Consider the following 12,581-nt stretch of genomic DNA (forward strand, 5'->3'; position numbering starts at 1 on the left):
CCCCCCCAAAGCAAGCCAATGGTCAAGTTCCAACAAGCTTCTCACACACACACATACATACAAATATATACACATTCATTGGATGCAAAGCTACAAGCTTTAACCTCTTTACATATATACACACACTTTTTGGACGGAGCAAAACTTTTTTTTTTCTCCCAGTTTATACATCCCAGCAAAATCTTTCAAGCAGAACTCACAATGTGGTTACATCCTAGCTTTCTTTAAGTGAAAGATTACAATGAGTCTATGTAGAAAAACACATTCCAATACCCTCACATGATCAAACATTGTATGTATTATGAGAAACAAATGTAAAAAATATTGAGAGCTGGGTAAAGTGGCCCATGCCTGTAATTCCAGCACTCTGGGAGGCTAGCCTGGCCTACAAAGTGAGTTCAGGGGAGCCAAGAGCTACACAGAGAGAAACCCTGTTTCGAAAAAACAAATTATTCAAGAACCCACATACACTTGTTACTAAGCAACTTGTTATAGATTAACAAAGTGTAAGCAAGTAAGATAAATCTCTCAATTTCTTTTTACTGGCAGGCTGCAATTTGTGGTTACAAAGAATCAATTATCTTACAAAAGGTAATCTTATAAAAATCTTAAAAGAACCACATATGCCTACCTCAACTATTAAGAGCGTGCCTTTCTGAACTTTAACGCATTTTTAAAAACGTAGTTGTCGACATGCACACATGCCAGAAGAGGGCACTGGGTCCCTGATTGTCACTGTCTAATCCTTTAAAGTCACAGCAAGAAGGAAAGACTACTCATTGCCTCCAGGTGACAGAAGGCAAGTGAGGGGGATGGCTGGAGGAAGCTATGTTCCCAGAGCCTTTTGCTTAATGCACAAACTTAAGGACAAGGACCATAATCAGAATGTCTTCATTCTTTTTAAGTTAACAAAAAAAATACTATTTAGAGAGATGTACATTCATCTGTTCCTTCCACCATGTAGGCTCCATGGCATAGAACTCAGGTCACCAGCCTGACATCGTCTTTACCCACTGAGATATTACCAGCCCCCTTCAACTTTTATTATTCATGTGTGTCTCTGTGAGCACAAGCCCACAGAGGTCAGAAGAGGGTCAGAGCAGAGGTCAGATCTCCAGGAGCTGGAGTTTAAGATGGTCAGGAGCTGCCAACATGGCTGCTAATAGCTGCTCCCTCCATTTCTCCAGGAAGGACTGAGTTGGCTCACAAATTTAATCCCAGCAGAGGCAGGTGGTTCTGTTCCAAGACAGCCAGGGCTACATACAGAGTAACAGTGTCCTGAAAACCAAAACCCACATCATTTAAAAAGTAGTTTATTTTAAATATTAAGAAGATTAACAATAGTCTCATTCTTACAATCATACACAACTATGAAAGTTGCAAGCTCAGATACTTCTTAACAGTTCCTAAATTAGTCACTAAGTCTCTTAGTGACTACTTTAGGACAGGAAGCAGTGGCTTAGGCCCATGGTCTGAGCACTTTGTTACAACAGGGTTGCTTCTTTCCAGACCAAGCTGTGTGACATAATACATTTTTTGTGCATAGGAAGGAACAGAAAATGCCAAATTAGAAGCATCTAGATAGAAATAACCCCTTTTCCCTGACCCCTCCCCCATTTTCCCTGAGAGTAGCTTTGAACTCAATTCTCCAGCATCAAGTACGGGCTTTCTCAAGTGAAAAAACACGCATCTTGAAAGTCTCCATAGTTGGCGTGCCAGGGTGTCAGTGATTGCTTTCAGCCTTAATTGGGAGGTTGTAGCTTCTACCTTTTTTTCCAGGGCTGTAATCATGGCTACATTTTCTGTCAAAACAAAAAAACAAAAGCAAAAGCTTCTTTTGGAAGCTCATATATCTTTGAATCTGAGTTCCCTGCTTTATTTTGGGATAGGTTGATGTCGGTCAGCTGTGACTCAGCAGAACCTCCATCCCAGGCACTGAAACTGGCGCAGCTTAGACCCACAGGGTGATGGGCTGGGAAGCAGTGGTGGTTGGCTCTGCCTCTTTGTCACTGGGAAGGCCTTAACACAAAATGGACAGTTCAAAACTCCAGCTTGCCTTTGCTGTTGCTCCAAGATTAGATAGAGTCCTTCACACCCTAAAAGGCAAGCTGAGAAAGGTCAGGACCAGCCTGAGCTTTGCCTCAGACATCTCAGTGTCTAGCATCATCAGCACATGAAAGGTGCTTATTCACATATGGAGAGAATCCCTGGGGCCAGCTCACCCCAGGACTTACTGTCAAAGCAGACAACACAGTTGGCCCTACCAGGCCTTGCTTGGTTGGCTGCCCAGGCCAATGCTGATAGAAAGCCACTTCTCCTTATCTACCCTAACCCTGAGCCCAGGACAGACTGGGGCAGCTAACCCCTGCAGCTATCAAAATGAACTGATCTTTCATTATTTAGAGCAGGAACGGGGATTTCATACTGTTCGTATATACTCTCAAGAAGCAAATACGTACCAGGCAGTAAAGGTTTTGTTTGCGACGATCTTCTAAGGGAATAAAAAGGATTCCACTTAATGAAAAAAAAAAAAAACTAACATGCCCACACACCAGCTGAGATGTAATTAATAAATAGATGTGTTGTAACCACCATCATTCATTCCTTCTTTCACCATGCAGCTATGCAGGGCCTTTGGAGGGTCAGCACTAAAGGCTGCTGGCCTCTATTTTGTCAGAATCTGTTCCTTTTCCATTGTGTGTGTGTGTCTGTGTGTGCAGGCACATGGGCCATGGCAAACACAGGGAGGTCAAAGTATAACCTCAGCTGGGAGGAGGCGGCACACAACGCTAATCCAAGAACTCTGGAAGCAGGTGGATCTAAGTTCCGAGCTCCGGGTCTAGAGTTCCAGAGCCAGAGCTGCACAGAAACCATCAAGAAACACAAGAGAAAGTACCTTAGGTGTCGTTCCTAGTCTGCTTCCCCTAAGGCAGGGTCTCATTTGCCCAGACAAGCTAGGCCATGAGATTCCTGTCCTGTCTCCTATGTGGAAACACTGGGATGAAGGTTTCTTCAGCTCTGATGACTCACACTCAGAGAACACCTGACTCACTCAGCCCCTTCCCCAAGAGTTGGGGGAAACCATCTCAGTGGTCACTAAGATCCTATGCAGCCCTGAGCAGTGGGAAGCGTCAACATATCATTACTGCATCCGGCTGGCTGGTTCCTCCACCATCCATCCCCCATCCCTCAGCCTGAGGTCTATTCGGGGAAAGAGCAGAGTTTGACAGGATCTCATTCTGTAGTTAGGCAACCCTCCTGCCTCAGTCTTCCAAGCCTACAATTGTTGACATATGCATGTATGGAGGCCAAAGGGCAGAGCCTTCCTTCATTGCCTGCCACCTTGCCTTTCTCCTGGCCCTTAGTCCCTGGATTTTCATGCTAAGCAAGTGCTCTGATCTGTAACCCCAGCTGTTCTCTTGTTCTCATTGAACCTGGGCCCACTGAGGAGCTTGGATGGCTGGCCAGCAAGCCTCTGGCGTGTTCTGGTCTGTTATCCACCAACAGTGCTGGAGTTACAGGTATGTGACATTGTGTCACAATTTCACCTGGGTGTTGGGGAAATCTGAACTCTGGTCTTCCAACTTTTCAAAGCAAGAACTTTCTCCACTGGGCCACCCCTAACCTTAGGGTTCCATTTATTCCTTTCTGATGAGCCCATGCTGGAAGAACATAACAAAGAATATACAAGTGCTTAAAATAAAGTCCGAAATCTGACTTGTCTCTTGAAAAGATCTGGTTATAACTGAAGAAAATTTTATTGCTTTAAACCATTCAACAGGGCCAGCCTCATGTTTGGAAGGGGCCAGTTACTTCACACCCCTGAGGAAGCAACTCACTCCTGTGACCTGTCCCACCAGGGCTCTGTGGGACACACTCCTCTTAACTCTCAGCTGGGCCATCAGGGGCCTGCTGCAACTAGGGGTTTCTGGGAGGAGTAACCTGCCCACAGCATTCCCATAGCTTAATCAGCATCCTCTGCTTTGCATGTATTTTTTACACAAAGACATTTCTGATTTATATTTGGAAGACAGCCATGGACTCAATTTGTGCCTGCTACCTCCAGGCAAATGATCTGATTTGTGTCTCCTGAATTCAGATTTATCTCTCAATTAACACTTCTTTCCTGGCAATCTTTCTTTCCACTGGCTCCTCAGCTTCTGTTCAGCAGGTCTTAACAATGCTAGCTTCAATTAGCATCACACACACATTAGTGTGGGACCGACCCGGATGTTGGCAAGAGGGACTTCCTGTTGTGAGAATTTGAGTTTTCGTTTCTTTGAAAACACAAATATTCTAAGAATGTTTTCGCTTTAATCCCTGATGTGGAGGTGTGGGGCCGCTTTGCTGCAGCCGAATATCATTTGCCTCCTGCTCTAGCAGAGGGGTCATTTTGCCAGCTGCCGGTTATGACGTCTGGAATTCTGGGGAACTTTTCAAAGGTTATATAAAATGCTAGGGCCTGGAGGGGTTGTTGGTTGCAGCTTATCAAGTAGTCGGAGAAATCAGGTACATCTTTCACAGGGAAAAATCAGACTTGCCAAGGAACTCAACACCCTTAACCAACAGGAAGTAGTCTGAGGAGAACCTGACTTTATTCAGGGATGTCTTTCCTCTTTCCTTTTTAGAGAAGGGTGAAAGAAAGTAGAACCCAAAGAGTAGTTACAGCCACATACACTTTCTGTCTGCAACGGTAAAGTTGTCTTACCAATATATGGGTCTCCATAGAAAAGGCCTGAATTGTTTTCAGCAGCTCCTTGGACTGAAGGTTGCCGAATCAGTAAGCTCAGTTTACTCTTCTCCCTTTCTAGGTTCTAAGGACAAAAGATTTATGTTGAAAGATAGCAACAAAGAGCTATAGGAACTAGGCAGATGCCCACTAGACAGTTCCCAGTGAACAGTGGCGTTGGTAAAACGACAACTGATGTCCCACAAGTCTTAAGCACATATTTTCTGTGTATGATGGGGGTGGGGTATGCAAGTGGCTATGAATATGGAGGTTAGAGGACAACTCTATGGAGTTGTTCCTACATGGTTCTTGTGGCTGGCTTAGTGGTTAAGAGCTTGTATTGCTGGCCAGGCATGATGGTACAGAGCTTTCAGTCCCAGGAGGCAGGGTCAGTCAGATCTGAGGTCAGCATGGTCTAAATAATGAGTTGTCAAGAAAAAAGTGAAAGTTTATACTGCCCTTTGATTTTCAGGTCCAGGAGATCTGACGCCTCTGGCCTCTACACTCACAGGTGCACACCCACACATAGAGAAGAGAAGCTATGTAATTAGAAACGAAAATTCTGCTCCTCTTGCTCGCACTAGCCCAAGTGCTAAGAGTACAAGATGCCATGCCAGGCCTTTTGTTTATCACAGTTCTCGACAAATCGGCCCTCTCTCCTGGTGCTGGGAATTGTATAAGACAACCTGCCCCTGCCTCCATCTATCCCAAGATGGCAAGAGACAGAAGGCTTCCTGTGACCTCCAAACACACCAGCAAACAATAAAACCCATATCAGAAATTTAAGGGGGTTTATTGCTGGTGTTTAATGACAGCACAAGTGCACATGGCCAGAACTTCCAACCTATGGTACAGTAAGACTGTCTCAGAAAAAAACAAAGAAACAAACAAACAAACAAACAAACAAACAAAAAACAAAAAAAACTAATGCAGTGTACACTTTGCTGTCTGAAAAGAACACTTGGGACATAGCTTAGGAGGCTTACAGGAAGAAGGGCAGTGTCAATCTAGAAGTAGCAAGAACATTTACTGGCTTGGACACCTGCTCTTTGATGCTGGCCATGAGATGGGTTAAGGTGCAACATCTCATTTGCCGCCACCATCTCCAACCAGTAAGGCAGTCAGTAAGCCAGTGTTTGACATATCCAGATAAGAGTGTATGGGTAAGGAAATGAACGTTTAGCACTGATTAGGCATGCCTGCCATGGCTACTTCCTGTGAGATGACCACTGTCATGGCAACTAAGCAGAACAGAGAGGGTTTGTAATGCTTGTAATCCCAGCATTTGGGAGGCAGAGACTAGAGGATTGCTTCCAGTTCAAGGTTCAAGGACAGGATGGCCTACGTACATATGGAAGCCCTCTTTCAAAACACCACAAAGCTAACTGCTTCACTGGGAAAGGGCCCTTCAACTTCCTACTTTCCTGTCATACATTTTGAGCTAACCTGCTGTTTCTACAAGACACACCTTATTCTGTACCCCAGGATTGGCCTGGAGCTCATGCTGTAAGGCCAGGATGGCCTCCAACTTGAGTTAATTGTGCCTTACCCTCCCAACATGAGCTACTCAGGATTTTCTTCCTTCTTTTGCACTTACAGAGATTCCTTTTTCCAGTTTCTCTTTCTCTTTGCAGAGAACCTGATTGTCCATCTTGCAGCGATGTAGCCTTCTTTTTAGGTCAGACACCTCATCCTGTCATCCATAAAGACATCGGAATTAGGATCTTATAATGCAACGGAGCAGGGTAAGAGCCTGCAGAGGGGCTGGCTCCCGAAGGGAGGACTGAGGCTGGGGAGAAGGAAGTCTGGAGGAGGGAGCTGGGGGCTTAGCCAAATGCTGAAAAGCTCGAGCAGACAGGACAAGGTCAGTGTGTTCTCACCAGGGCAGGTTAAGAGCCTAAAGAGAGGCAGGGGGAGCTCAAGGAAGAGCTACAGACATAGCAGAGGTAAAGGTGACTGAGAACCTTATAATCCTACCCAGCCGGGACAGGATGTTAGCTCTGGAGAGACAACTTGCTCTGTTGAGGCCTGGCTTGCTTGGGAGGACTCTCTCCCAGTGTGAGCACAGGAATACTGTCTCAAGTTCCACAGGGCACAGACTGGGCTTCGAAGCCTCCCAGGAGGACAGGGTTCATGCTTCAGGAGCTACTGTTCCTTGTTTGTACATACATTCATATCGCTCTCACACACACACTTTAGCTAATCCTATTAGTTTTTGGGGTTTTTGCCGATTTTTTTTCTTTTATTTGAATGCTGGTGCCCAAACTGCTGTGCGCTTCTAGCCGACCCTGAGGTAATCGAGAGAAGACTACCCGATGACAGTGCTGTTGACAGGCTTCTCGCTCCCCATCCCCACCGGCTCCTGCTGGCTCTTCTGCTCCTGCTTTGCTTCCTCAAAAGGCAGAAATAAGAAAGGACTCTTGAGTCTGCACTGAACCTCCCCCCCCCATCATGTCAATGCTTTCTCTGACATCCATGAACGGGCTGGGCCTAATTCCCAGGGACCTTCCCCATGCCCAGGCTGGGCATTCTATTCTTTAGGAACAGAAAGGCTCTTAACAAAGGCGTACATTTCCTGGGCTCTCACACCCCTTACTTTCCTGGGCCCTTCAACTCTGCCACCTACCATTGCAGCAGCCCTGAGTTGCCTGAGCTGTTTGTGGAGTCGCTGACACTCTTTGTACTTCTCTAAGTAACAGGCTCTGCCAGCCTCTACCTTGGCCTTTAACCGGTCCACCTCTCGCACTAACTCCTCCTCCGTGGTTCTCTCCTTGTTCTTAGGCTCCTGAGGTACAAGACACAGTCCCTGAAGTCAGAGGGCTTTTGCATGGGAAGGAGTTCAGAGGTAGAGGCTTGAACAGCTTGCAAGAAAAAAAAAAAAAAAAAAAGCCAAGAGTCCTTGGGTTTTGAAAGATCCTGAGGAAAGCGAAGACTAATGAGATTTTTATCTTTTCCATACTCAAAAACTCACGTTTTCCCAGCAGAACAGGAAAGAAGTGAATAAACGAAGGAGGTGAATGAATGGAAGAGGCTCAGGGGAAGATGTTTAGCACCAAGACTGGCCCTCACTCACCCAATGACACAAACAGCCAGTGAACTAGCCAGGGAACTTGTGAGCTGTCTAACCACTCAGCTCATAAGTCTGTGGGCTCAATTGTAAAGGTTGGTATGTAATTCAATTTCTCAAAGCCCCACCTATGGGCTGAACCAGAGAGCTGTCCTTAGGCAAACCCTGGTTTATCATATACGATGTGGGGTGGCTTCAAAGCCATGCAGGTAAAGAGGACCTTGAATTGCCACTGCTCATGCCTCCATCCAGACCTGGAGGAGACACTGTAGGGTAAAGCTGACAAACACATAATTCTCAAAAACTGACCAAAGATGATGACCAAGCGTGAACTGGCTCCAATGAGACAGTCTGTAGACACCCTCAGACATCAGAATCCTCACATTTTCCCATCCATTCAGGATACACAAGCTTTCAGGTACCTGTCAGCATCATGAGGGTCTTTTAAAACAACTTATTACAGGAAATTACTAGTTAATTAGTTAGGGCTGCATTGCTACCTAATTTACTTCTCAGAATGATTCACAACCAGGGTAACTGCTAACATCAATTACACCAAAATTGGCTCTGGGTGTTATAATTTCCTGTTTTATGGCCCTTTATACTTATTAATTTGTTTCTCACATAACTCTGCAGTGAGCAGGGGTTATTTGGTGTGGCTCCTAAGCCCAAGGACGGATGTATCTGTCCGCTAGTCTGTGGTGGTCATTCCCCATATCTGCCCCTGAAACATCTTTTAAATGGCAGATTCAGTGTCATTCTAGACAGAAAGTAAACAACACTCCCAGGCAACTGCTGTTCTAACGCCTTATCCTTTCTGTCTCCTGGAAGTAGACCCTCATGTTCTTAGGTGCCCGTTCACGCAACCACGCAACAATGGTTGACATGCCTGGAGGTGCTCTTCTTTCTTCCTCAGGAGCTCGTCTTTCTTCCTCGAGGCAGTTTCTTCCTCCTTCATCCTTTCCTGGATCCGCTCAAGCTTCTTCCTCTGCACAGAAACAGACTTTAGTACCAATGCTGGGAACAGACTCACGTGCGCACACAGCCCTGAGCACAGCACGCCTGCTGAACTGCTGAGCAGGCAGGATGAAGAGGCATAGCTTAAGTCATTTAATAGTTGAATAAACCCATGATATAACCTCATAGGAAGCGGCTTCTTTGGGCTGTGTGAGCTGTTGCAGCTCCCAGAATTATAGAGGCAGAGACAAAATGAGCTCCAGGCCGGCCAGGGACACAGTTTGATGAGAGGCCGAATCTCAGCAGGTAGCAGTGGAAACAAAGGCTTCTTCTGAAACTTTTCCCAGAGCCACTAAAGAAAGGTGTAAAGTGTTTCCTGTTCAGGTCTACCTGTTCAGTTATTTGGGTACGGTACTCCCAGTTAACTTGTTTGAACCATTCCAACTGCCTTGTCCTTTCTTTGTCGTGCTGAGCAAGCTTCTCCAGTTCACTGTCTTTACTTGACAGCTGGGTCTAAGGCGAAAACAGTAAATTCAACAGGAAGGCACAGAGGGCCATTAGATTCTAATTAGACAAGAACAAAAAAAAAAAAAAAACCTTCCCTAGCCATGCCCACTTACAAAGAGCCCTCAGAACTGCACCCCATGGCTGCCCAGACTTACAGCCCAAGATCTGACTCATTTAATGAGCAACAGTCAACGAACCTAGTCAACGAATCGTGAGAGTTTGTCTTTCTACCTAAATACAGATCAGGTCTGCTTCACATTCCACACTTGAGAAAGATTTTGTTTAAAAAAAAATTCATGACAAGTGAAAATCATTATTATGGGTGATCATCCTTAAAGTTAGCTCAATGTATATGAATTCACATTAATTTCCTTGTGGAACATTACTGTTATTACCCATGCAGGATCATGTTTGGAAAACTGTCTTGTCAATCAATTTTATCAGACTGGGAAACGCCCAGGAGACAAGCAAGCACACACACTTTGCACCTGCAGACATTTCTAAGGAGGATAATAAAGAGGAAAAAAAAAAGGCCTTTCTTGAGTGACCTGGGTAGAATAGATGGGAAAAGCTGGCGCCTGCTTCTTTCCTGGGTGCTGTGGGGTGAGCAGCTTGCTCTGCTATACACCTCCTCCACCACTGTCAAGAATTCTTCCCCTGTCAAGAGCTGGAGAGCTGTCCTGCCCCCACTGCAACAAATTGCATCTTTCTGGGCTGCTGACTGGAGGGCAGAGCTAAAAAACAAAACAAAAAAACAAAACAAAACCCTTTGCCAAAAGCTGAGGGCCACCTACCTGAAGCTTCTCCACTTGGAGCTCGATAGTCTCCTTTTCTGAGGCTATCTTCTGGTTGTATTCTTTCAGTCTGTGGAAGCGGAAGAGATGACTGTTTACTGATTCCAGATCATTCCAGGATGTAACTGACTTAAGACTGGCCTGGCCCACATCTACAGTTAATTACCCCCTACAGAGGAATTCATTTTTTTTTTTAATTTATTTTTCCTTTCACTCTTTAAAAGAGAGGAGGCACACTCACTGGAGCAGCTCATTCTCCCAGCAGACCTTCTGCTCTTCCACATCTTGTTCTAAGCTCTTATAGGAGCAATCCAAGGCCTGCAACGCCTCCTGGAGTGAAACACAGAGAGATCATTTAAATAAAAAAAGTTTTAGTATGTTAGGCAGAGAGAAAAAACGTTTACTGAGCCCTGGGGAGGTTGGTTTTCCTGAGGAATGTCCTTCCCAGCTTCAGGCATTAACACGCTGTCCCCAGCAGTTGGCGCTATGGAGGCCACAAGGTGCGGCAGCCAATCGCCGCGCTGGGGGCGGGGCCTGAAGAGTTGGCAGCCCTGCCCTGCTTTCAGTTCCCACTGATCACATCTTACCCTCCCGCTCCTGCCACCCATTCCTGAAGCTCGCTGCCAAGAGGCTCCCACCATGGTGGATTCACCCCTTGGAACTGTACAGCAGAATAAAGCCTCCCTTCCTCGCCTTGCTGCCCTTGGTGGCCGTGCTCTATCACAGCAGCGGGGAGTGACGTCAGTAAGGTGACTCCGCACTACTTTATTTGTTTTAAAGATATTCTTTCCATACATACATCCGTTGGTTGCTTTTGCAGGGCTTCAACGGGCGCCAGGCAAGCACTCTGCTACTGGGCTATAGCCTATTCCTAGGAGGTCACTGGATGTGCAGTTAGTCCAGCCTATTCCTTCCAAATCCAAAGACATGTAAGGCACTTGCTGTTGCAGAGGATATTTGTTCAGTTCCCAACACCCACAAAGGAGTCTAATTTCAGGGATCAGATTCCTTATCGTTTCTTTGCAAATGTACAAGCAAACGCACATACATTTGAAATGAAGAATGAACAGGTCTGCCTCCAGCTGAGATCTGCCTGCCTCCGCCTTAAAGTGCTGGCAGTTTGCCAACACACTTAAAAAAAAAAAAATTGCAACTCCAGCTAGGTGTGGTGGCTGATGGCTTTTATCACACTCAGCGATGGAGGTCACTGGATGTGCAGTTAAGTTAGTTCAAGGCCACTTACATAGCAAGCTCCAGCCAGAGCTGCATAGTGAGATGAGCCTGTCAAAAAAAAATAAAGCATGCCACCGGGTATGGTGGTGGCACACGTCTGTAATTCCAGCATGAGAAGCTGAAGCTGGAGAATGCTGAGTTTTAAGGCCAGACTCAGCTACATATTAAGGTCCCCACTTAAAGACCTCAGTCTTGAAAAACCAGAAACAAGAACCAGAGCATTTATCCATTAATCCACTGTAAAAATATCTATTGAGTGCCTGGGACACAGCAGGCATTTTCCTGAGGACAAAAGCTCAGCCACCCTTTAGTAGTGTCCCATAATTTGGTAGGAGCCACCTGTAATTAAGAATTGGCAGCTGAGCTAGGCCGTGGTGGCACACACAGGCCTGTAATTCAGAACTCTGGGAGGCAGAGGCAGGTGCATCGCTGTGAGGCAGGCATAGTCTACACAACATGAGTCCAGGACAGCCAGGGCTACACAGGAAAACCCTGTCTCTAAGAGAAAAAAAAAAAATTGGCAGCTATGCCAGGTGATGGCTGCGTACCTTTAGTCCCAGGACTTCAGAAGCAGAGGCAGGCAGATGAGTTTGAGGCCAGACCCAAACACAAAATTAAAAAAGGGGCAGGTTTTTTTTCCCCCAGACGGGGTGTAAAGCAGCTGTTCAACCTGTGAGTTACAACCCCTTTGGCAAGGGTTTATCACCACAAACCTTTACGTTACAGTAACAGGAGCAAAATTACAGTTATGAAGCAGCAATGACAATGGGTTCATGGTTGGGGGTCACCACAACAGCCCTGTGTCAAACGGGCCACAGCATTCATTAGGAAGGTTGAGAACCACCGGTGTAAAGGAAGGCCACAGGTCACAAGCCACAAGCCATCCTGACCTACGTGGTCCAAGTTCACCTGTGACCAGCATCCCCCTACCTGCTTTTTCTGGAGCTCAGCCTGCGCCTCAGAGAGCATCTCCTGAAGGCTGGCACAAGTGCCTTTCAGTGTCTGGTTTTCTTGGTAGAGTTCCTCATTGAGCTGCTCAATCTCTTCCACCCTCTCCTGGAACAGAACACACAGCTGTGTCAAAAGGGCCGCAGCATTCATTAGGAAGGTTAAGAACCACGGGTGTAAAGGAAGGCCACAGGTCACAAGCCACAAACACTGGGTCAGAGACAGTTCCATCCTGACCTATGTATGTGGTCCAAGTTCACCTGTGACCAGCATCCATCTACCTGCTTTTTCTGGAGCTCGGTCTGTGCCTCGGAGAGCATCTCCTGGAGGCTGGCACACGTGCCTT

General features: G+C 46.2%; 1 protein-coding gene across 4 annotated transcripts in view; it reads right to left on the reverse strand.

Annotated features, from left to right (window-relative positions):
- Positions 1-1,297: 1,297 nt before the first annotated feature.
- Positions 1,298-12,581, reverse strand: part of Calcoco2 (calcium binding and coiled-coil domain 2) — a 20,763-nt gene continuing 9,479 nt past the window's right edge. For 2 of the 4 annotated variants that reach the window (XM_055620452.1, XM_055620451.1), the window contains exons 5-12: positions 12,218-12,343; positions 10,296-10,384; positions 10,055-10,124; positions 9,144-9,266; positions 8,686-8,784; positions 6,327-6,422; positions 4,709-4,814; positions 1,298-1,802 (exon numbers count right to left, since the gene is read on the reverse strand). In XM_055620452.1, the coding sequence (XP_055476427.1) occupies positions 1,435-1,802; positions 4,709-4,814; positions 6,327-6,422; positions 8,686-8,784; positions 9,144-9,266; positions 10,055-10,124; positions 10,296-10,384; positions 12,218-12,343 (1,077 nt within the window). In that variant the 3' untranslated portion in view covers positions 1,298-1,434. Of the gene's footprint in view, positions 1,803-2,459; positions 2,492-4,708; positions 4,815-6,326; positions 6,423-8,685; positions 8,785-9,143; positions 9,267-10,054; positions 10,125-10,295; positions 10,385-12,217; positions 12,344-12,581 lie in introns of all 4 variants that reach the window. The other 2 variants (XM_055620453.1, XM_055620454.1) reach the window with 2 other exon arrangements.

This window comes from Psammomys obesus, unplaced genomic scaffold, assembly GCF_907164565.1.
Source record: "Psammomys obesus unplaced genomic scaffold, mPsaObe1.curated_primary_1811, whole genome shotgun sequence".
Lineage (NCBI taxonomy): Eukaryota > Metazoa > Chordata > Mammalia > Rodentia > Muridae > Psammomys > Psammomys obesus.